Below are 25,093 nucleotides of genomic sequence, written 5' to 3' on the forward strand. Positions count from 1 at the left end.
CCTGAGTGCTGAGCCAGGAGTTAGCTCTGAGTATCACTGGGTATGACCCCAAAACAACCACAGGAAAGTCAAGGCCAGATGAAAAGTGAATTCCCATAGAAGAGAGTTTGTGAAATGGCTTTTTTTTTTTTTTTGGGGGGGGGGGGGGAGACGAACACGAAGTGGTGCTCATGGGTTATTCCTGGCTCTGTGCTCAGAAATGGCTTCTGGCAGGCTTGGGGGACCATATGGATGCTGGGAATTCGAACCACCATCTGTCCTGAGTCGGCTGCGTGCAAGGCTAATGCCTTACCACTATGCTATCTCTCTGGCCCCCTGTGAAATGGCTCGATCTATGCTATTTGCTGATTTAATTTTTGGTGTGCAGGCCTCACCCATTAGTGCTCTTGGGTAACCACTGACAGTGCTTACAGAGACCCTACAAGGTATTGGGGATTTGAACTCAGGTTGGCTATTTGCAAACCTTGCTGCTGTCCTATTTTGGAGTGAAGAAGGCCTCCCATTCCTTTCATTCTCTTTTCTACAGCCTCTCTTTGCCTTGGCAGCCTCCCTGTCAAAAACAAAATGGGAAAAAACTCTAACCCCCACAAACTTGTAGCTCCTCCCATTCACATTTTAACATGATCTTCCATTTCTACAAGCACAGGTGACTAAGGAAGTCACAAAAATGAAGTAAAAGAGAAGAATATGGAAAACCCATGGCCACATCCAGGAAGCTATCGTACAAATTCCAAAACCTGAAAAAGAAACCAAAAACCAAAGCTTTGGGGCCAAAGCAAGCAATAGGACAGCAGGAGAGCACTTGCATTGTACAAAATTGACCCAAATTCGATCCCAGGTACCCCATATGGTCCCAAATCCTGCCAGGAGCAGTATCCTGAGTGCAGAACTGGGGGTAACCCATGAGCATTGCCATGTGTGCTCCCAAAGCCAACAAAAACCTAAAGCTAAACAAATCCTGGGACTGAGTGAAAGGGAAGGTGGGAATTTCTCCCACAGGTCACCTCAGGGACAGCAATAATGATTCAAACCCAGACTAGAGTGGAGGTGAGTGGGAGTCCCTCCTAACCTCAGAGGACACAACAAAGAACCCTTTCAAGCAACAGACCATGCAATGGGAGAAAGTGGTTTGCACAGTCATGTTTTAACATCAGAGCTTCCTTTCCAAAAGAAACCAGTTCCTTTCTGAAGAGCTCCCAGGCCTACTTTGGTGTAGGGAGTCTAAAAAGTTCTTGGCCTGGAGTAGCCTCCCCCATTTCCCTGGGGTCACAAGCAGGTGCCTCGCTTTTGGGCCTGTTCGGGCTGCACGGGCAGGACCAGGTGTGAGATGCGGCTCCAAAGCCCGCTCAGCTTGTCTGAGTCCATGCGGTCGTGGGCGCTGGGACCCTGGTGGTCGATGAACTTGCCTCGGAGGAAATCACGCACTTTCTCTTCCGTCTGCTTCAGGTCAGGACTGGCACCAAGCGTCTGGTCATCCAGTAGAACAGTAAGTACCAGGGCCACATCCTTGAAGGCTGCATTCTCGTGGTCACAGTACTTGTAGAAGATGAGTGTGGCCCCGGCAGGCAGGGACTCGAAGCGGTGCACCACGGCTGCCCTCTGGCCGCTCTCGAAGCCTGTACTCAGCTCCTGGTCCACTTCGTGCTTGACGGCGTCACTGTCCTGCGCTGCCTTGCCTGTGCCATCAATGCGGATGGCTGGCACGCTGTGGTGGGCCCATGAGGCTGAGTAGGCATCGGCAATCTGCTGGCTCAGGCAGCGCAGCACCTCCTCAGCATCTTGGGCAGCTGCCAGCAGCAGGACTGCGGGCTGCGGGCGCGGCTGCGAGTGGTTGAGGTGCCGCTCTAGGAACAAAGCGCTTCTCTTCCACAGCTTCTCGTCCTGCGCCTGGTACTTCCCCATCAGCTGCTGCATCTGCTGCTGGAACTCACGCACGCCTGGGTCATTTGTGGCCGGAGAATGACGTTGCCACACGTACAAGGCCCCACAGGCCATCACCAGAAGGAAAAACAATTTGATGCCCAGATATGACGTGTTGTTGGGCGGCTTGGCCTCCTCTGTGTGGGACAGAAATATCATGGCATATGGTATTCACTTAGCACCCAGGGACAGACAGGTGGCCCCCACCTTGATGAATTCTGGATAAAAGTAGGAGCTTACTTAATTATATATATAATTTGGGGGGGGAGCATACCCTGTGGGTAAATCTTAGAGGTTACTCACTCCTGGCTCTGCACTCAGGCAACAGACCACACAGTCCCGTGGGGCTCTATGGGGGGACCCTAAGGGATGCCAGGGATTGAACCTAGGTCAGGTAAGTGTCTTCCCTACTAAACCAATTCTCCAGCCCTCTAAATAAAAGTTTAAGAAAAGTGGACACTATACTTTGTTTGTTTGTTTGTTTTGAGGGGGGTCATACCTGGCAATGCTCAGGGGTTACTCCTGGCTCTACACTTAGAAATCTCTCCTGGTAGGCTCGGGGGACCATATGGGATGCCGGGATTTGAACCACCATCCTCCTTCATGCAAGGTAAACACCCTACCTCCATGCTCTCTCCAGCCCCGACAATTTACTTTTCTTTTCTTTTCTTTTTTTTTGGTTTTTGGGCCACACCCGGTAACGCTCAGGAATTACTCCTGGCTATGCGCTCAGAAATCACTCCTGGCTTGGGGGATCATATGGGGGACTGAACCGCGGTCCTTCCTAGGCTAGCGCAGGCAAGACAGGCACCTTACCTCTAGTGCCACCACAGTGGCCCGGCAATTTACTTTTCTAAAAAACAATTTATTTTATTTTTTGAGAGTGCTTGATAGCCTTCTAAATTTGAAGTTTCTTGCTTAAATATGAGCATGTTTCTTCAATGTCAAAATGACCAAAAATGAGGCGGGAGCAGTGACGCAAGCAGTTAGGCCTTGCTTGTGCTAGCCTAGGATGGACCGAGGTTCAATCCCCCTGTGTCACATATGGGCTCCCAAACCAGGAGCGATTTCTGAGTGCATAGCTAGGAATAACCTCTGAGCGTCACTGATGTGACGGTGCTTGCCTTGCACGCAGCCAACCTGGGTTCGATCCCCGGCATGCCTTAGGGTCCTGGGACTCCACAAGGAATAATCCTAGTGAAGAGCCAGGAGTAAGTTCTAAACACCACCATGTGTAGTCCAAAACAAAACAATATTTTGGCATGTGTATTAATATTGCTAGAAGGAAAGCTATATGGAGACCAAAAGTTCTACAAAATAACAGTAATTTCTCTTGGCACTCACCCAGGATAAATAACAGACTCTTTCCTTGGGAAGTGCTTAAAACTTAATCCTTCAAATGGCTTAAAATATTTTACTAGGAAAAAAAAAAGTGAAGTGGTAGATTGTAAACTCAACTGAGAATGAGACAGGAAAGAGAGAAACTTACGGTGGCTGGAGGTCGGTGGATATTGGTTTCTGGACTTGGGTAAACTGTCATCTAGGGGGAGGAAAAACAAAGTCAGTGATGATTTTCATCATGGATGAGCTTCCAGGAGAGAAAGAAAAGATAAAAGCCACTATAAAAGTTAGGCAGAGGTCAGCCAGAAACAAGGAGGAGCAGAAGACCCAAGAGCTTGTGATTCTGCTCTATTCAGTTATACACGAGACAGGATGGCCTGCACCAGGAGCTCCCAGAGATCTGGCTACTGGTCCCTTTTTGGGAAAAAATATCACGGGAGGGGCCGGGCGGTGGCGCTAAAGGTAAGGTGCGCCTGCCTTGCTTGCGCTAGCCTTGGACAGACCGCGGTTCGATCCCCCGGTGTCCCATATGGTCCCCCAAGCCAGGAGCAACTTCTGAGCACATAGCCAGGAGTAACCCCTGAGCGTTACCGGGTGTGGCCCAAAAACCAAAAAAAAAAAAAAAAAAATATCACGGGAAACCTTCTGCAAATTGACCCCTTTCAAGCCAAAGAGCAAAAAGTTCAGTTTAAGTGGCTCCTGCTCCCACCCCACTGTTCTAGTGGCCCCCTGGTGGGGTGGTGCCACCCCACTTTGGAAAACACTGGTCTGAACTGAGCAAGCTCTCAGCACTGTTTTAGGAGAAAACCAAACAGCTAACCCAAACGACTTAAAAAAAGTTGGTGAGACTTTTGGAACACAGAGGAAAAAGAAAAACATTTATGACGACAGGGAACATATTATACCATCTGAGAAACCGCCATATGTTGATCTCTTGCCTCCTGGGGGCACTGTTAAGAGGGAGAAAAGGAGAAAGTATGGATTATAGATGGGGATAAGGACCTGGTGATTTAGCCTCACCTAAATTTTTTTCTTTTTTTTTTTTCTTTTTTGGTTTTTGGGCCATTCCCGGCGGTGCTCAGGGGTTACTTCTGGCTGTCTGCTCAGAAATAGCTCCTGGCAGGCACGGGGGACCATATGGGACACGGGATTCGAACCAACCACCTTTGGTCCTGAATTGGCTGCTTGCAAGGCAAACGCCGCTGTGCTATCTCTCCGGGCCTTCTTTTCTTTTTTCCTTTTCTTTTTATTTTTTTTTGGTTTTTGGGTCACACCTGGCGGTGCTCAGGGGTTACTCCTGGCTGTCTGCTCAGAAATAGCTCCTGGCAGGCACTGGGGACCATATGGGACACCGGGATTCGAACAAACCACTTTTGGTCCTGGATCGGCTTCTTGCAAGGCAAACGCCGCTGTGCTATCTCTCCGGGCCCCTCTTTTCTTTTTTAACCTTAAACTGAATCAAGTAATTCCTCTGGTTACATAACCTAACTGGATATTTAAAAAATGACACTGAAAACCTACCATCATTTTTACTAGAAGACAAATTCACTATGAGATGGGTGATTATTAAATCAGATTTCAAAAATTTTCATATAACTCTTCATGAACTGTTTTCAGCACAGCAGTTTAGAAAAAATTAGTTAAAGGGGCCTGGCCAACAGTACAGCAGGGAGGGCGCTCGCCTTAAATGTGGCTGAGTTGGACTTGATGCCGGGGCACTGCCAGGAGTGATTCCTGAGTGCAGAGCCAGGAGTAACTCCTGAGCATAACTGGATGTGGCCCCCAAACAAAAAACAAACAAACAAACAAAAGTAATCTTGACAGATCTTATCAAGAGCTTTCATTTGCACGCTCCTGGACTGAATTGGAAGAATTCAATAAACAGACTTGTAACCTCTTAGGGTACATTGCTGTAACACACAGAGTAATGGTAAATTGTCACCAAACTTTTCTTCTTCTACTTTTTTTTTTTTTTTTGGGGGGGGGGGCACACCCGGCGGTGCTCAGGGGTTACTCCTGGCTGTCTGTTCAGAAATAGCTCCTGGCAGGCACGGGGGACCATATGGGACACCGGGATTCGAACCAACCACCTTAGGTCCTGGATCGGCTGCTTGCAAGGCAAACGCCGCTGTGCCATCTCTCCGGACCAAACTTTTCATAGTACAGAAAGTTAAGGCAATTCCTCACCCTCTTTTTTGGTTTCTGGGTCACTTTTAAAGATGCTCAGAAGCAGGGGAGAACTCAAAGGTCAAGCATGAAGAATGTGGAATGGATCCCTCAAAAGAGTTCAAAATGAGGGGACTGGAGAGATTCCTCAGCAGATGAGGCGCTCGCTTTGTAGAGGACAACTCATGTTTGATTCCCTGCAGCCCAGATGGGTCCCTGAACCTCACCAAGAGTGATCCCTGGGGCTGGAGAGATAGCACAGCGGTGTTTGCCTTGCAAGCAGCCTATCCAGGACTCAAGGTGATTGGTTTGAATCCTGGCATCCCATAAGGTCTTCCTGTGCCTGCCAGGAGCTATTTCTGAGCAGACAGCCAGGAGTAACCCCTGAGCACAGCCGGATGTGGCCTCCCCCCCACCCAAAAAAGAAAGAGTGATCCATGAGCACCACCAGGTGTGGCCCAAAAAACAAAAAACCAAAAAAAAAAAAAAAAAAAAAAAAAAAGGAAAAAATGGTTTTTGTGTTAAGACAGCTAATGTATGGTGTGAAATGGAACCATTAGGAACTACTCAGTTATGAACACAGCCACTTTACTGATGGAGAAACAAGAGTGTGGTTTCCCAGGAGGTTTTACTTACAACCCAATAACAGTCCTTCATTTCTGAAAGAAGAGAATTGTTGGGGCCGGAGAGATAGCACAGCGGTAGGACATGCCTTGCACGAAGAGAATCCAGGACAGATAGTGGCTTGAATTCTACCATCCCCATATGGTCCCCTGTGCCTGCCAGGAGCGATTTCTGAGTGCAGAGCTAGGAGTAACTCCTGAGTACTGCCGGGTGTGACTCAACCACCTCCCCCCCAAAAAAAAGAATTGTGATACAGATTTTTATTGTTTTTTTTCTGGGGGGGAGGGAGATACCTGGCAGCGCTCAGGGGTTACTCCTGGCTCAGCATTTAGAACTCACTCCTGGCAGTGCTTGGGGGACCATATGGGATGCTGGGGATCAAACTTGGATTGGCCGAGCATGCAAGGCAAACACCCTCCCTGCTGTGCTATTGCTCCAGCCCCTGATGCAGAATTTTATATTCTTTTTTTTTTGTTTGTTTGTTTTGTTTTTGGGCCACACCCGTTTGACGCTCAGGGGTTACTCCTGGCTATGTGCTCAGAAATTGCCCCTGGCTTGGGGGGACCATATGGGACGCTAGGGGATCGAACCACGGTCCGTTCCTTGGCTAGCGCTTGCAAGGCAGACACCTTATCTCTAGCGCCACCTTCCCAGCCCCGAATTTTATATTCTTTAAAGGATCTCTGGGACCTACTGTGAAAAAACCATGTCAATGCTTACCTAAAGATAGAAGTATTTTTGTATGTTTACTGATCAAGAAAACAAGAAAGTACACCCAAAGAAATGATTTGTTACAGATTAATCACTTACTTGGCCTCCTCGACCTGATTCCTCCACTTTGTTCGTCCCATTCCTGAGATATTTTTGGATATCCTGAACCTGAAATAAATACAGAGATGGATCATTTCATGTACTTTGAAACTATACTTCAAAGTCAGAAGGTAAATTTACCAGAAAGACAAAATGCCGGGGGAAAAAAGAACAAACTGTCCGACTTTTTAACCTTGAAGTAATTTACTGGAGTATGGTGAACACATTTTACTTAAGTAACACTAAAATCAAACTGTGCTCATATGGCTATGGCCTAAAGTCAAAAGAAAAAATATGTTGGACAGTTTGTTGTTTTGTCACACCCAGAGTTGCTCAAGGCTGACTCCTGGCTCCGTACTCAGTAATCATTCCTAGCAGAATTTGAGGATCCATACAGGATACCAGGGATCGAACCCAGAACACCTATGTACAGGCAAGCACCCTACCCTCTATGCTATTGCTCTGGCCCCAGTCTGGAACATACTTCTACATCATGGGTAATTATCACAAATAATTTTCAAAGTGTCAGAGATGAAAAGATTAGAGTTTAAAAGGTAAAATGAGGGGCCGGGTGGTGGCGCTAAAGGTAAGGTGCCTGCCTTGCCTGTGCTAGCCTTGGACAGACTGCGGTTCGATCCCCCGGTGTCCCATATGGTCCCCCGAGTCAGGAGCAACTTCTGAGCACATAGCCAGGAGTAACCCCTGAGCGTTACCGGGTGTGGCCCAAAAACCAAAAAAAAAAAAAAAAGGTAAAATGAAGGGCTGGAATGATAGCACAGTGGGTAGGGTGTCTGTGTGCCTTGTACACATATGACCCAAGTTGGGTCCCTGGTATCCCATATGATCCCTGAGACTACCAGGAGTAATTTCTGAGCACAGAGCCAGGAGTAACAACTGAGCACCACTGGTGTGGTCCCAAAAAATGGGCAAAATGATTAAAATATCATTAGAGCCAGATATAGAGAACAGCAGGGAAGGCAACTGTCTTGCAGCTGGCTGACCGGAGTTTGATCCCAAGTTCTGCAGGGGGTCCCCTGGATACTCCCGGCCAGGGCTAGAGTAAGCCCTTGAGTACTACCTAATATAATACATTCACCTTCCACCTCCAGCAAGAATCCTAGTAGAACTTTCTGGGGCGAAGCTATATAGTAGGTAGAGCTTTTTTAGGCAGGTAGAGCTTTTGCCTTGTGAACAGTTGATTTAGGTTCTCTCCTGGCATCCCATAAGGTCCCCTGAGCACCGCCAGGAGTTATCCTGAATGTAGAGCCAGGAGTAACCTCTGCGAATTGCTAGGTGTGGCCCCAAGCAAATAAAAAAATCACAGTGGAACTTTATGTGGTAAGAATAAAACAGACTCAGGCTGGAGAGATAGCACAACAGTAGGGTGTTTGACTTCCACTTGGCCAACCCAGGATGAATGGTGGTTCGAATCTCGACATCCCATATGGTCCCCTGAACCTGCCAGGAGTGATTTCTGAGCCTGCCAGGAATGATTTCTGAAGAGTAACCCCTGAGCACCCCTGGTGTGGCCAAACAAAATAAATCAAAACAAGAATAAGACAGACTTAGAATTGACTGATAAAGGGCAAACCGCCAGCCACTCACTCAGCACTGCAGGTAACTTATCATGAACTGCAACGTCTTGATCTGCAACAGAGAACAGAATCAAAGTGCAATGACTATGGCTATGAGACAGTTTTCTTTTTATGTGAATACTAGAGCCAAATTTCCTCCCAGGAAATCAAACTTTTTTTTTTTTTTTTGGGTTTTTGTGTCACACCCGGCAGCACTCAGGAGTTACTCATGGCTCTGCACTCAGAAGTTGCTCCTGGCAGGCACGGGGGACCATATGGTATGCTGGGATTGGAACCACCTCTGTCTGAATAAGTTGTGTGCAAGGCAAATGCCCTACTGCTGTGCTATCTCTCCAGCCCCAGAAATCAAACATTTGAGATTTGTCTCAAATATAGATAGATATACAGGGGCCATAGAGATAGCACATTTGCCTTGCACATGGCCAACCCTGGATGGAGCTGGGTTCCATTCCCGGCATCCCATATGGTCCCCCGAGCCTGCCAGGAGTGATTTCTGAGCACAGAGCCAGGAGTAGCCCCTGAACACCACCGGGTATGGCCCCAAAACCAAAAATATAAAAACCCTCATAGATTATACATATATACATATACATTCCCAACATGAATTTTTTTGTTTTTTTGTTTCTTGGGTCACATCCGGCAACGCTCAGGGGTTCCTTCTGGCTCTATGCTCAGAAATCACTCCTGGCAAGCTCGGGGGACCATATGGGATGCTGGGATTAGAGCCAATGACCGTCATGCTTTATCTCCAGCCCCTCACCATGCATTTCTGGGCCCAGAGAGATAGCACAGCGGCATTTGCCTTGCAAACAGCCGATCCAGGACCAAAGGTGGCTGGTTCGAATCCCGGTGTCCCACCACATGGTCGTCGTCGTTCCCCCCCCCCCCCCCCCCCGTGCCTGCCAGGAGCTATTTCTGAGCAGACAGCCAGGAGTATCCCCTGAGCACCGGCGGGTGTGGCCCCAAAAAAACAAAAACAAAAACACCATGCATTTCTAACCTCTCAGATGAGTAGGAATTAGATATGAGGTCAAATTTCAGATCAATACCTTCAAAAATCAACAACTAGGGGCCTGAGTACAGAGGGGAAGGCTCTTGCCTGGCATGTAGCCAACCCAGGTTTTAGAACCCCAGCACCCCTAAGCCCTGTTAAGAGTGATCCTTGGGGGCCAGAGAGATATCATGGAGGTAAGGCATTTGCCTCGCATGCAGAAGGTTGGTGGTTCGAATCCCGGCATCCCATATGGTCCCCTGAGCCTGCCAGGAGTGATTTCTGAGCGTAGAGCCAGGAGTAACCCGAGTGCTGCCGGGTATGACCCCTCCCCCCCAAAAAAAAGAGTGATCCCTGAGCAGAGAGTCAGGTACAAGTCCTGAGCACTCCTAGGTGTGTCCCCCAACCCCAAAAATTGATGAAGTATTTGCAAGTGTCATCATCAAGTGAAGTAGGGCAGATTGTAAGTTTGAAAATTGGAAAGCTGCCAAAAAAAATTTGGAAATCTGAAATGGTTAGTTTGCTCCAAATTCTGTATTGCTAAGTAGTAAGACTAAGCTCCAAAACAAGACAGTCCAGAAAACAGTGGATACTATCCAAAGTCCATTGTAGCTATTGTCAAGGAATGATGAAATAAAAGCAATTGTTTGAAATCTGCTGTTCTTTCTATTTAATATCTCCAAGGAATTATACTAGAGCAGGGGTCTCAAACTCAATTTACCTGAGGGCCGCAGGAGGCAAAGTCGGGGTGAGGCAGGGCGCATAAGGGATTTCACAAAAAAAAAAGTCCTCAAACATAATTATTAACAGTTTTAATTATTTCTTCTGAACATGAATAGAACATTGAGTGAAGATCATGAAGAGTTCTTCTGAACATGGCATCTTTTGCCTATTCCTTGCTGCCAGAGACTTGACAGCGCTTCTTCTCACAAATCTGAACCACATTTGGCTTTAGAGAGGAAGCAGTTGAGACCCTCAGTATGGCTTGAAGATGATCATCATTAAGTCTAGACCTGTACTTTGACTCATTGAAGTTCAGTGTGGAGAATAACTTTTCACACAAATATGTGCTCCCAAAAAGGCACATGGTACACTTGAACATTCGGGAAAGCTCAGGGAAGTTGGGGGGCAATTCTCTCAAAAATTGCCCATGCATGTCTGCTTTTCCACTAATCTCCCTGAACTTGGTTTTGAGATCAGAGTTGCATTGGAGGTCAATGAGCTCCATTTGAAGCACAGGAGGGGCATCTTGCACATCAAAGGAAAAGGGGTCCAAAAAATTTGGAAAGTGGCTCTGTGCTTTTTGACGTCTGCAAATCTGTGATCAAATTCCTTCTCTAGCTTAAAAATAGCATCAACATATTTCTCACCACTGAATGGTATGCCTGCATCCACAAGTTTCTTGCATGCTGGGAAATGGCAAAGGTTTGTCTGAGAGAGCTGGGATTTCCATAACACAAGTTTTGTGGAGAATGCTCTCACGTTGTCATAGGCAGCACTGATAAGCTGCCCCGGGCCTTGTAACATCTTGTTTAGTACATTCAGCTTATGTATGATGTCAACAAGAAAAGCTAAGTCCATTTGTGATCACTCAACTCAGAAACAGCATTCCCATCCTTCTCTATGAAGGCTTTCACTTCTTCTCTCAACTCAAAAAATCTTTTCAGGACATTTCCCCTGCTGAGCCAATGTATCTCGGTGAAATAGAGCACATCTCCATATTCTGACTCCATTTCCTCTAAAAAAGCATGAAACCTCATGTGCTTTAAGCCCCTGGATCTGATTTGGTTGATGCATTACACAACAACAGACATCACATTGTCATACAGCAGGCATTTACTGCAAAAGGCCTGCTGATGGATAATGCAGTGAAGAGCAAAGGCCTTCTCTACACCCTCCTCTTTAAGTTTTTTTTTTGAACAAGTGCCACCAGTCCATTTTTCCTCCGTCATCGATGACGCTCCATCGGTTATTATTCCAACAAACCTCTTCCATGGCAAACCTGCATTCTCAATGCCATCACACAGATGCCGAAATATCTCATTAGCGGTGGTCTGGCCATGCATTGGAATTATTGTGAGCAGCTCCTCTGTCAATTCAAAATTGCAATCAACACCATGGACATAAATTGTGAGCTGCGCAATGTCTGTTATATCTGTGCCCTCGTCAAGAACAACTGAGTATGCATCAAAAAAGATTTGGCTTTCTCACACAGTTGATGATAAATGCCACTTGACATGTCAGAAATGCACTCTGGGGCCAGCGTGGTGGCGCTAGAGATAAGGTGTCTGCCTTGCCAGCGCTAGCCTAGGACGGGCCACGGTTCGATCCCCCGGCGTCCCATCTGGTCCCCCAAGCCAGGAGCGACTTCTGAGCGCATAGCCAGGAGTAACCCCTGAGCATTACCGGGTGTGGGCCAAAAACCAAAAAAGAAAAAAAAAAAAAAAAAAAAAAAAGAAATGCACTCTGCCACAGTGTTGGCAGAAAGGCTGATTTTGCTAAACTGACCTTTCTTTTCCGGACAGATAATACTTGCAGCCTTTAACAAGCATTTTTTTTTTTAACAAGCATTGTTTAACAAACTCTCCTTCTGTGAATGGTTTCCCTGCCTTAGCAATCATCTCACTAAACATGTAACTAGCTTCGACTGATGCAACATTCTCTTTTTTTCTTTTTCTTTTTTTTTTCTTTTTTGTGGTTTTTGGGTCACACCCGGCAGTGCTCAGGGGTTATTCCTGGCTCCAGGCTCAGAAATTGCTCCTGGCAGGCCCGGGGGACCATATGGGGCACCAGGATTCGAACTGATGACCTCCTGCATGAAAGGCAAATGCCTTACCTCCATGCTATCTCTCCAGCCCCGCAACATTCTCTTTGGTTGCTTTCTTGAGGAAATCTTGTTGCCTCATTAGACATGCTTTAAGACTGGCAACCCGCTTGGCTCTCTCATTTTCTTGATATTTTGCATATTCTTCAGCATGTTTAGTTGAATAATGGCATTTCAAATTGTATTCCTTATGCATTGCAACTTTTCTCTGAGCAAATAAGACATGTGGGGATGCCCCTGTGCTCAACAAAGAAATACTGCGTCTTCCACTTTTCCTGAAATTGTCTGTGCTCATCATCAATCTTTCTCTTCACTGCAGGGTTTGATGAAGTCATGATGAAGGTAAGACAAAATCTAATTCTGTAACGAACTTCTCTCCCTTCTCTTCCTTAGGCCTCCTATAATGCAAGGGACAGTGGGCAGGAGCAGCGGAAATGACATCTGTGCTAGGCGCAAAGTATTCGTGATTATTCGCTTACCGAATATTCGCAATAAAAAATCGCAAAAAATCACATTAAACATTTGCATACTCTGAACAGAACTGCTCGGGGTATGCGAATGTTTAATGCGAATTTTTTTTTTTTTGGTTCTTGGGTCACACCCGGTGATGCTCAGGGGTTACTTCTGGCTATGCACTCAGAAGTCGCTCCTGGCTTGGGGGACTATATGGGACGCCGGGGATAGAACCGCAGTCTGTCCTAGGCTAGCGCTTGCAAGGCAGACACCTTACCTCTAGCGCCACCTACCGCACTGGCCCACTAATGCGATTTTTTTTTTGTGGTTTTTGGGTCACACCTGGCAGTGCTCAGGGGTTATTCCTGGCTCCAGGCTCAGAAATTGCTCCTGGCAGGCACGGGGGACCATATGGGGCGCCAGGATTCGAACCGATGACCTCCTGCATGAAAGGCAAACGCCTTACCTCCATGCTATCTCTCCGGCCCCACTAATGCGATTTTTATTGAGATTATTCAGTAAGTAAATAATCGCAAATACTGCGATATTTCAAGGCCGGCTGCGGGCCACAAAATGGTCTCCGGAGGGCCGCAAACGGCCTGCGGGTCGCGAGTGTGAGACCCCTGCAATAGAGGCTCCTGAAACATTACGGCCCACGGGTCTCGAGTTTGAGACCCCTGTACTAGAGGCTCCTGGAACATAAGAATTGCAATGGGGCCAGAGTGATAGCATAGCAGTTAAGGAGCATGCAGCTAAACCAGGTTCAATCCCTGGCACCCTATATGGTCCTGTGAGCACCTCCAGGAGTGATTCCTGAGTGCAGAGCAAGGAATAACTCCTTAGCATGGCCAAGTGTGACCCAAAAACAAAACAGAAGAACTGCATTTGACCATACTCAGAGATAAACTTTTAGGAAGAAGTGTTTTGAAAAGTCTTTGACATGACTTAAAAGCTTTTAAACATAGATTTACTTACATTGCAATGACTGTTGGTCTGAATATTGACTTGATCTGACAGGCTGATCTAAAAATTAAAAATATGGTACACTGTGAAGCACATTTATTGGGGACGTTGGGGGCAGGAAAGGAGCAGTGGTAAAGGGATGGCTGTTGGAACATTGTATTACTGAAACTCAACATCACCAATGATCTTTTTTGGGTTGTTTTTGGGCCACACCCAAAAGGACTCCGGGGATACTCCTGGCTCTGCGCTCAGAAATCACTCCTGGCAGACTCAGGGGACCATATGGGATCCAGGAAACGAACCCGAGTCTGTCCCAGATCGGTCACGTGCAAGGCAAATACCCTACAGCTGTGCTATCACTCCAGCCTCACCAACAAATTTGTTTGTTTTTTGGGTCACACCCGACAGCACTCAGGGGTTCCTCCTGGCTCTATGCTCAAAAATCACTCCTGGCAGGCTCCGGCCCCACACCAACAATTTTTTAACTCTGCCTCTGATGGTGATTTAATAAAAAGAAAAGCATGGCCGGAGAGATAGCATGGAGGTAGGGCATTTGCCTTGCATGCAAAAGGATAGTAGTTCGAATCCTGGCATCCCATATGGTCCCCGGAGCCTACCAGGAGTGAATCCTGAGTGCAGAGTCAGTAGTAACCCCTGAGCGCTGCTGGGTGAAGCCCAAAAACCAAAACCAAAAAAGAAGTCAATATATTAAGTATTTTAATCTATTCCTCTTAAACTTTATTTATTTTGTTTTTGGGTCACACCTGGCGGCGCTCAGAATTCATTCCTAGCAGGCTCAGGGGACCATATGAAATGCTGGGAATCAAACCGGGGTTCATCCTGTGTTGTATGTGTGCAAGGCAAATGCCCTACTGCTAGGCTATATTATTTTGGCCCCTAAACTTTATTTATTGATTGATTGATTAATTGATTTTTGGGCCATACCCAGCGGCACTCAGGGGTTACTCCTGGCTCTGTGCTCAGAAATTGCCCTTGGTTGGCTGGGGAACCAAATGGGATGCCAGGAATCGAACCGGGTCCTTCCAGGTTGGCCACATGCAAGGCAAATGTCTTACTGCTGTGCTATCTCTCCAGCCCCCTAAACTTTATTATTTTTGGGTCACACCTAGCAGTGTTCAGGGGTTACTTCTGGCTCTATGCTCAAAAATCGCTCCTGCCAGGCTCAGGAGATAATATGGGATGCTGGGATTTGAACCAATGACCTTCTGCATGCAAGGCAAACGCCCTATATTCATGCTATCTCTCCGACCCTTTATTTTTTTAATAAAAGAAAAAAAGAAACATTTTAACTAAGCCAATCTAAAAATGTTCAGACTGTTCTTTTTGGAACAAAGTATTGGACACCTATCAGTGTTCAAAAACACTGTTTTATTCTAATCTAGGTGACATGTTTACAAAGTTCACTGATTAGTCCTTAGCCCAGCTCAGGTTACTTCTGTACCTGGTCATGCATATTACAAATAGGCCACAAGAATTTATTAAAAAAGAAAATCAAAGAACTTGGGGCTCTATAGTGCCAAAGAGCAATGGCATAAAACTACTGATTATATAAATGGAACATTTAGATTTGCATTTTTTAGTTTTAAAGTATGCATAGAAAATCTAGGAATAGGGGCTGGAGAGATAGTATAGAGGTAAGGCATTTGTCTTTCATGCAGAATGTCATTGGTTAAAAAAAAACAAAAACAAAACAAAACCAGAAGGTCATTGGTTTGAATCCCGGCATTCCATATGGTCCCCCTAGCCTGCCAGGAGCAATTTCTGAGCGTGGAGCCAAGGGTAACCCCTAAGTGCTGCCGGGTGTGACCTAAAAACAACAACAACAAAAATCTAGGAATACAACTAAATGAGTGTTTAATTGTGCTATGTGCCAGGTACTTTTGTTTGGGGGCCACACCCAGCAGTGCTCAGGGCTGATTCCTTGAATTGGGGCCAGCAGCATGCAATGCATGTGCCTTTAAACTGTCTCTCTGGTCCCTTGAAGTCATTCTTTAGAATACAAACTCCCAGACTCTCCCCCATCTACCAGCATCCGGGGCGTCTACACCCACCGTTACCTTCAGACTGCATGGACTCCCCCAACCAGAGCTGGGCTGATGATTCATCACTCTTAGAGCTTCCTTGGTCATCATCCTCCGTGGTGTCAACTGTAACAGCAAACAAGAAATGGAGATGGGCTGCATTTCTGTGTTCCAGACACATTGATTTCACTCAAAAACTCAAACAAGCCCATTCAGCATGAATAGGAAACCTTTTGTGGGGCAAGTGATAGCACAGCAGGGAAGGCATTTGTCTTGTACACAGCTGACCCAGGTTTGATTCCAACATTCCATATGGCCCCGGAGCACTGCCAGGACTAATTGCTGAATGCAGTCAGGAGTACCCCCAAGCATGGCCAGTTGTGACCACCCTCCCCCCAAATAAAACGTGTAAAAACAACAACAACAACAACAACAAAAAACTTGGGGCTGGAGAGATAGCATGGAAGTTAAGGTGTTTGCCTTATATATGCATATAGAAGGTTGATGGTTCAAATCCCGGCATCCCATATGGTCCCCCGAGCCTGCCAGGAGTGATTTCTGAGAGTAGAGCCAGGAGCGCTGTCAGGTGTGACCCCAAAACCAAAAAAAAAAAAAAAACAACCCACAAAAAAAAAAGAAACTTTTTTTTTTTTTAATTGAGGTAACATCGGTTTCTAAAACATAAATACTGGTGCCCAAGAAACAGAAAGGGCTGGGTACAGAATTCATATTCGAGTTCCATTCTAGACTGCATAGACACTGCCCTTTAGCACCAAGATGAAGCAGCCCCCAAGAACTATTTTAATTTGGTGCCCCAGCACATCTGAAATAAAAAACTAGTTATGGGGGCTGAAGCAGTGGCACAAGCCATAAGGCATCTGCCTTGCCTGCACTAGCCTAGGATAGACTGCAGTTCGATCCCTCGACATCCCATATGATCCCCCAAGTCAGGAGTGATTTCTGAGCATCCCCCATCCCATATGATCCCCCAAGTCAGGAGTAACCCCCGAGCATCACCGGGTATGACCCAAAAAACGAAAGAAAATTATGCATGTATGTTTTGGGGAAACAAAACCACTTGACCATGTGTCAATAATTTACCAGACTTCTCAGCCTGTATCTGCAAAGGGACTATATGAATGTCGGTATCACAGATGGGCAGTGTGAGGTACTGTAAGTTTGCTGTAACTTTGCACCACCAATTTAGCCAGTGGCAGAGAAACGACCCTACAGTGTCCCTCGGCCCTCCCACACCTGCCCACTCAATGGTCTGAATAAGGCCACTTGGTTCATGAAGCAAAGGGTTCTGCTCTCAACAGTGGATCTCCAGTGGTTCCCACAAACACTTCCAAAGACAAAAAGTCTTAGAATACACATTTTTATGCAGTTTCAGAAAAAAGTACCTTCCGAAGAACTGGCCCGCTGCTGCACATTGGCAACTTCTAGAAAAACAAAGCACATATGTTACACTCATCTTCAAAATCAAACACATAAAAATCCAGAACATCTGGAGCCAGAGTAATAACACAGTAGGGAAGGCACTTGCTTTTCACACAGCTGTCCCAGATTTGCTCCCTGGCATCCCACGTGGTCCTCTGAACCCACCAGGAAATCTCAGGAATCTGAGTACAGAGGCAGGAGTAACTCCTGAGCATCTTTAGGTAGGGGCCCAAAACACACAGATATACCAAAGAATAAAGAACATCTAGTATCAGAGCAAGAACATGAACAAACTGCTTTCTTCAAGGCCAGTGACTACCAAACTTTGGCAATTTTTTTTGGCTTATTTTAAGAGGAAATAAAAATATCACCCAGGCCAGAACAATAGCACAGTGGTAGGACGTTTGCCTTGCAGGTAACAGATCCAGGTTAGACCTCAGTTTGATTCCCAGCGTTCCATGTGGTCCCCCAAGGCAGGATCAATTTCTGAGCGCATAGCCAGGAGTAACCTGAGTGTCACTGGGTGTGGCCAAAAACCACACACACACACACACACACACACACACACACACACACACACACACACACACAAAATCACTCAGCATCCTCCTGAAACTACTTTATTTTTTTTTTTTAATTTTTGGGCCACACCCGACTGTGCTCAGGGTTTACTCCTGGCTATCTGCTCAGAAACAGCTCCTGGCAGGCATGGGGGACCATATGGGACACTGGGATTCGAACCAACCACCTTAGTTCCTGGATCGGCTGCTTGCAAGGCAAACGCTGCTGTGCTATCTCTCTGGGCCCTGAAACTACCTTCTTTAAAGCAAACAGAAAGTGGCTCCCAATTATACTTGATTCTAGTACTACTCTCACTACTGTTCTAGCATCCCTTCTCCTGGGCAACAATATTCTAGATTATTCCAGAAACACAAAATCGATTGGATTGGGAGAAAAAAAAAATTATTATTATTTTTTTTTGGAGGGGTTTTGGGTCACACCCAGAGGCGCTCAGGAGTTACTCCTGGCTATGCACTCATAAGTCGCTCCTGGCAGGCTCAGGGGACCATATGGGATGCTGGGATTCGAACCAGGGACTGTCCTGTGTTGGTCGCGTGCAAGGCAAATGCCTTACCACTCTAGTATTGCTCCAGACCCAGAAAAAAATTTTAACTGTTAGCTACTGCCTTTCCAATGTTTCAAGGTACAAACTTGAATCTGAAAGATTTGGCTGTGGGATCAGAGCAATTTGCCTTGCATGTGGCTAATCCAGGTTCGATTTCTAGCATCCCAAAAGGCCCTTGATGCCTGCCAGGAGTGATAAAGCAATGGTAGGGCATTTGCCTTTCATGCAGCTGATCCAGGATGGACCTCAGTTCGATCCGTATGGTCCCCCATGCCAGGAGTGTTTTCTGAGCACATAGCCAGCAGTAACCCTTGAGCGCTGCCAACTATGACCTCCCCCCCAAAAAGAGTAACCCCTGAACATTACTGGGTGTGGCCCCAAAACAAAACAATATTTATCTGTTCCTTCATTCCAAGCCCTATTTGTTCTCATAAAGAGAATCTGTGTTTGTAGGAAACATAATGCTAAAAGCACCCCAATTCTTCAGGGCTTATCTCCTTGCCCCACCTCCCTCAATGCCAGGTACTTCCCAGGAAAACCTACCATGCCCCAGGGTGGGACTGGTCCTCAACTGCTTTCTTCCTGGAGCCGGGAAATGGTAGTGAGTGGGATAGGGCATGGGCTCTATATGTGGGAGCTCCATGCTCAGTCCCAGGCACCAGATGGTCCCCAGCACCCAGTCACAATCAGCTCCTGGAAACTGCAGTGGTGTCACAAAAACCAACCTACCAGGGCCATTGAGATAGCACAGCAGTAGGGTGTTTGCCTTGCACATGGCTGACCTTGGACAGACCCAGGAGTGACCCCAAAACCTAAACAAACAACCCCCCACAAAAACAAAAACCCCACTAAACCTACTCCATAAAAAGAAAAACGAGAAAAAGGGAAGAGAGCCTCTTTTTTTGGGGGGGTCACACCCGGCATAGCTCAGGGGTTCCTCCTGGCTCTACGCTCAGAAATCGCTCCTGGCAGGCTCAGGGGACCATATGGGATACTGGGATTCGAACCACCGACCTTCTGTATGCAAGGCAAATGCTTTACCTCCATGCTATCTCTCCGGCCCCATGAGAGAGCCTCTTAATTCCAGCAGGACCATATACATCCTTCCCTGCCTGTCAGAGACTCTGGGAACAGATATCTGAAAAATGATGATGCAGGAAAGCAACCGAGATGCAGTGTGTCCACCCTGGCTTTTCTGCACGTTCTCTCTTCATTAAGGAAGGTCAGCTCCAGGGTTGCACAAGAGGCCTAGGACACTGCTGAGTAACACTGTAAAGGGGAAGCCGCAGGAATGATTCATTCTGCTCAGTGCCTCTGTCGATTCGTGTGTGTGTGTGTGTGTGTGTGTGTGTGTGTGTGTGTGTGTGTGTGTGGTTTGTGTGTGTGCATGTGTGTGTACAGACAGAACCTGCAAAAGGCAGTTGCTAACATGAATTACAAGAAATTTTTTTCCTTCCCCATCAATTCAATGCTCGCTGAACTACTCAAGAGTGACGGGAGAACAGGAAGACTGTCCAGGGAATTGGCCCAAATCACCGCTACAGAGAAGATCAGGCCTTGAGGAAAGTTCCTGCCTAATACCATGTCACTCTCCAAAGTGGAAAGCAGGATTTTTTTGTTTTGTTTTGTTTTTTGTTTTTGTTTTTGGGTCACACCCGACTGTGCTCAGGGTTTACTCCTGGCTGTCTGCTCAGAAATAGCTCCTGGCAGGCACGGGGGACCATATGGGACATTGGGATTCGAACCAGCCACCTTTGGTCCTAGATTGGCTGCTTGCAAGGCAAACGCTGCTGTGCTATCTCTCCAGGCCCGGAAAGCAGGATTTTTAGGTGCTGTTTCAATCCTGAATCCTCAGGGAACTGACATTTTCCCACTCTTAAAAAGTCAAATGGCCCTTTTCTTTTGGGGGATTCTGGGTCACATCTGGTAATGCTCAGGGCTTACTCCAGGCTCTGAATTCAGGGATCACTCCTAATGGGACTCAGAAGACCCTATGGGGTGTCAGGGATCAAATCTGGGTCTGCTGAGAGCAAGGACAGTCACCTTCCCCTCTGTGCTATTTCTCTGGTCCAAAAAACATCACTTCGTTTCTTAGTACTGTTCCCTTAACTTTGTAAAAGAGTTTTTTTTTTCCTGGTTTATTCACAGAAGCTGCTGCTTTTTCTACAGTTAGCCCCCCCCCCTTTTTTTTGGGGGGGGGGGGAACCACATTTGGTAGCGCTCACGCCTTACTCTTGGCCCTGCACTTATGGATAACTCCTGGTGGTTCTTGGAGGCTATATGGGATGATGGGAAGGGAACCCAGGTTGACTGAGTGCCAAGCAAATGTCCTCCCCTCTATCTATTTATTGTTATAGCCCCTGGAGTTTTTCTTTTCTTTTGGACAACATCCAAAGGTGTTCAGGGATGCTCCTGACAGGCTTGGGGGAACATATGGGATGCTGGGGATTGAACCTGAGTCAGCCACATGCAAGGCAAAATCCCTAACTGCTTTGCTACTGCTCCAGTCAATGGAGTTTCATTTTTGTTCCTGCCCAGACTCAAAGTCAAGAATGTTTTTCTGGGCTGGCATGCTGTCAATCCAGGACAGACGTGGGTTTGATCCCCAGCATCCCATATGGTCCCCAAGCCTGTTAGGAGCGATTTCTGAGCATAAAACCAGGAGTAACCCTGAGCACTGCTGGCTGTGGCCCCCGAGAGAGAGAAAAAGAAAGAAAGAAAAGAAAAGAAAGAAAGAGAAAGAAAGAAAGAAAGAAAAGAAAGAAAAAGAAAGAAAGAAAGAAAGAAAGAAGAAAGAAAGAAAGAAAGAAAGAAAAGAAAGAAGAAAGAGAGAAAGAAAGAAGAAAGAGAGAGAAGAGAAAGAAAGATAGAAAGAGACGAGAGAACGAGAAAGAAAGAAAGATAAGGCGAAAAAAGAGAAAGAAAGAAAGAAAGAAAGAAAGAAGAGAGAGAAGAGATCGTGAGTGAGAGAGAGAGAGAGAGAAAGAGAGAAAGAAAGGGAATTTTTTCCCTCAGGACTAGAGCAATAGCATATGCCCTCTTATGCAGCTGACCCAGGTTCATTCCTAGACTCCACATGGTTCTCCAACCTTGCCAGGGCGTAACCCCTGAGCACTGCTGGGTGTAAATGCCCTCCAAAAAAAGTATTTTCTTATCCTACAGTGTCTACTACTCAAATGACCTTCCCTCTACTTCTCTCAGGCAACCATATATGAGTATACCACATTTGTACAATTCTTTTTTTTTTTTTTTTTTTTTTGGTTTTTGGGTCACACCCGGCGGTGCTCAGAGGTTACTCCTGGCTGTCTGCTCAGAAATAGCTCCTGGCAGGCACGGGGGACCATATGGGACACCGGGATTCGAACCAACCACCTTTGGTCCTGGATCGGCTGCTTGCAAGGCAAACGCCCCTGTGCTATCTCTCCGGGCCCACATTTGAACAATTCTAACACTGTAATATGTAAACTCTTTTCGCTTAGCTAAAAAACTAGAGAGAAAACTCTCCATTGCTGTATAATTCCTAGTATTTAGGTCAGCCACTGACATTTAGAAGATAGTTAAAATAAATGTTTACTTAATGAACAGATTTTTAGGATCCCAGGCTCGAAAACACAAGAAGCTAAGATGTTGGCTATATTTCCTATTTTATGAAACTTTCAACCTCATGCTAAATTAGCAACTTTTGGAGTATGTTACATTTTAATTTCATTTCCCTCATGTTCTTCAGCTTCCTTTATTTCAAACTGGCTGTACATGGAAAGGATGTTAACAAAAGAGAGAGAGAGAGAGAGAGAGAGGAGAGAGAGAGAGAGAGAGAGAGAGAGAGAGAAGAGAGAGAGAGAGAGGAGAGATGAGAGAGAGAACAGTAAAGGCTAAACATTTTTTTTTTTTTTTGTGGTTTTTTGGGTCACACCCGGCAGTGCTCAGGGATTATTCCTGGCTCAGGCTCAGAAATTGTTCCTGGCAGGCACGGGGGGACATATGGGACGCCGGGATTCGAACTGATGACCTCCTGCATGAAAGGCAAACGCCTTACCTCCATGCTATCTCTCCGGCCCCCGAGGCTAAAACATTTTAAGAAATATTTGGGGGGCCGGGCGAGGTGGCGCTGGAGGTAAGGTGCCTGCCTTGCCTGCGCTAGCCTAGGACGGACCGCGGTTCGATCCCCCGGCATCCCCATATGGTCCCCCCAAGAAGCCAGGAGCAACTTCTGAGCGCATAGCCAGGAGTAAACCCCTGAGCGTCACAGGGTGTGACCCAAAAACCCAAAAAAAAAAAAAAAAAAAAAAAAAACCCCAAAAAAAAAAAAAAAAAATTTGGGGGAGCTGGAGAGATAGCATGGAGGTAAGGCATTTGCCTTTCATGCAGAAAGTTGGTGGGTTCGAAGCCCAGCATCCCATATGGTCCCCCGTGCCTGCCATGGGCGATTTCTGATCGCAGAGCCAGGAGAAATCCCCTGAGCACTGCTGGGTGTGACCCAAGAAAAACAAACAAACAAAAAAAGAATATTTGGAAGGAAAAGATTTTTCTTCCCTAGGCTCAAACAGAAACTGAGAAACTAAAGCCTAATTTGGAGAAGTAATAAATTAACTTGAAAACTATCTGGAAAGTTATAAAACCATAAAATATGCACTAAATATGTATTGTTTTGTCTTGTTTTTTTTGGGCCACACCCATTTGATGCTCAGGGGTTACTTCTGGCATAAGCGCTCAGAAAACTGCCCGTCTTGGGGGGGACCATATGGGATGCCAGGGGATCAAACCGCAAGTCTCGATCTTTCCTTGGCTAGCGCTTGCAAGGCAGACACCTTACCTCTAGCACCACTTCGCCAGCCCCTAAATATGTATTTTAATGCATATAAAATAGGTATTTTATACATATTATCCAATGGGTGTCACTTTTCTCCCCCACCTTTAACAATTAAGTTTCTATACTAGTAAACCAGGCTTTTCACTTGCAGTCAAACAATCCCATCACTTTCTGTTCCCTCTTTCATTTCTTTTTTTATTCTTTTATTTAAAGAGGGGGTATTGGGGGCTACAGTTGGTGATGCTCAGGGGTTTACTCCTAGCCTTGGAATCAGGGAATTATTCCTGGCAGTATGTGGGGAACCTGACAGGATTTTGAGGATTGAGCCTGAGTTGGCCACATATAAGACAAATGCTCTCCCTGTTGTACTATTGCTGAGTATTGCCAGGTGTGGCCCCCAAACTCAACCCAAACCAGAGTGCTTAACCCATATCTTTAACTGGGTATCTGTTAAGTCTGTCTGTGCCAGACAAGCAGACTCTTGGAAAAGTCAGGATGTGGGTTGCTGAAGGAAAAAAACTACTTTGAGGGTGATCCAAGCCCTGTGAATATGCAGAACTGCAAAGGATCAACATCCCTGATTTAGTCACAAAAAGGTCCTTCAACTGAAAGTGGCTTCAGTTTTTTAGTCTTTATTTAAAAGAACTTATAAAAAAATGATCTCTAGGGGCTGGAGAAATAGCACAGTGGTAGGGTGTCTGCCTTGCACGCAGCCGACCAGGAAGGATTGTGGTTCAAATCCTGACATCCCATATGGTACTCCATACCTGCCAGGAGTGATTTCTGAGCACAGAGCCAGGAGTAACCCCTGAGCGCCGTTGAGAGTGACCAAAAGCAAAACAAACAAACAAACAAACAAAAATCTCTAGGGTGAAGAGATAGTTCAGGGGTTAAGGCACTTGCCTTGCATGTACCTTACTTGGGTTCAATCCCTGGTACCGAAATTGGTACCCAAGCCCTGGCAGGAGTGAAGCCTGGGCTGAGCATAGCTAGGTGTGGCCTCACCCTACCACACCCCCAAAATCCCAAAATCTGGCACAGACTGAAAAAGTGCTGGATTATTTCAGTTCCAACAAGTCTCTCTTCAAGTGAAGACTCCAAGACTTAATTTTCTTCTCCCGCTTTTTCAGAGTTTTTTCAGAGGCTGCTGGTGGGTATTATTAGTACATGACAAGCTGTAAACTCTGAGGCACAGTTTCAGGACTCTGAATTGGTCTGAAGATGGACCAAATGACTTTTTATAAGGGAAGTTGCAACTCTTGAGAAAGAAAAAAATCGAAGCTTCCCTCTTGTTGACTCACCTCCAAATTTAGAAAGATTCAGGGCCCCACAAACTGGGTCTAACCACAATCAGCAGCTCTCTGCAAAGCCACAGCCCCTACTATTTTGTGCACTTTATAGCAAGGAAAAAGTGAAGAGAAGAATTTCAACCAGCTCAACAGGCAATGCAAAGGTTGACTAAAAAAACAAAAACCCTCTCAAATTCACTTTCTAAATTCAGGAAAATGGTCCCCTTGTGTGTGTCCTTTTATGCCTGGTGTGACTCGAGTTACAACTGCATCAGTGGACTGAGAAGGACGCCACTCAAGAACTGAGCTCATCATGACTACCTCCTTCCATGAATTGAAATGCTAAGGCCATAAAACACATGATTTCCAACAGGAACTGGAACAAGAATGAGATGAGAGAAACAGATAGATAGACAGTCAGATAGACAGAGACAGATAGGTAGGTAGGTTCTGGTCAGAGCAACCAAGACCTTGTCCATTTCCCAGCCTGAAATAATGAAATACAGGAACAGGGAACATGCTTATCAGCACCCGTGGCAACTGAAACTCTCAAAAGGAAGCTGGGAAGAACGAGGAAATTATACAAACCTAATTCACTCATCTTAGTACTTCCATTGGTTCTGAACACGAATCTGTGGTGTGTGAGAGAAAGAAAGAGAGAAAGAGACAGAGAGAACATGATTAGACCGAACAAGAAAA

The 25,093-nt window shown here is 46.1% G+C and overlaps 1 protein-coding gene across 1 annotated transcript in view; it reads right to left on the reverse strand.

Moving 5' to 3' along the window:
* Window positions 1-663: 663 nt before the first annotated feature.
* TOR1AIP1 (torsin 1A interacting protein 1) overlaps window positions 664-25,093 on the reverse strand; it is a 32,584-nt gene continuing 8,154 nt past the window's right edge. The window contains exons 4-12 of the mRNA XM_049777583.1: window positions 24,983-25,026; window positions 17,133-17,171; window positions 15,766-15,855; window positions 13,700-13,747; window positions 8,467-8,508; window positions 6,862-6,930; window positions 4,167-4,211; window positions 3,410-3,460; window positions 664-2,057 (exon numbers count right to left, since the gene is read on the reverse strand). Of these exons, the coding sequence (XP_049633540.1) occupies window positions 1,267-2,057; window positions 3,410-3,460; window positions 4,167-4,211; window positions 6,862-6,930; window positions 8,467-8,508; window positions 13,700-13,747; window positions 15,766-15,855; window positions 17,133-17,171; window positions 24,983-25,026 (1,219 nt within the window). The 3' untranslated portion in view covers window positions 664-1,266. The remainder of the gene's footprint in view (window positions 2,058-3,409; window positions 3,461-4,166; window positions 4,212-6,861; window positions 6,931-8,466; window positions 8,509-13,699; window positions 13,748-15,765; window positions 15,856-17,132; window positions 17,172-24,982; window positions 25,027-25,093) is intronic.

The sequence above is a fragment of the Suncus etruscus genome, chromosome 7 (genome assembly GCF_024139225.1).
Source record: "Suncus etruscus isolate mSunEtr1 chromosome 7, mSunEtr1.pri.cur, whole genome shotgun sequence".
Classification (NCBI taxonomy): domain Eukaryota; kingdom Metazoa; phylum Chordata; class Mammalia; order Eulipotyphla; family Soricidae; genus Suncus; species Suncus etruscus.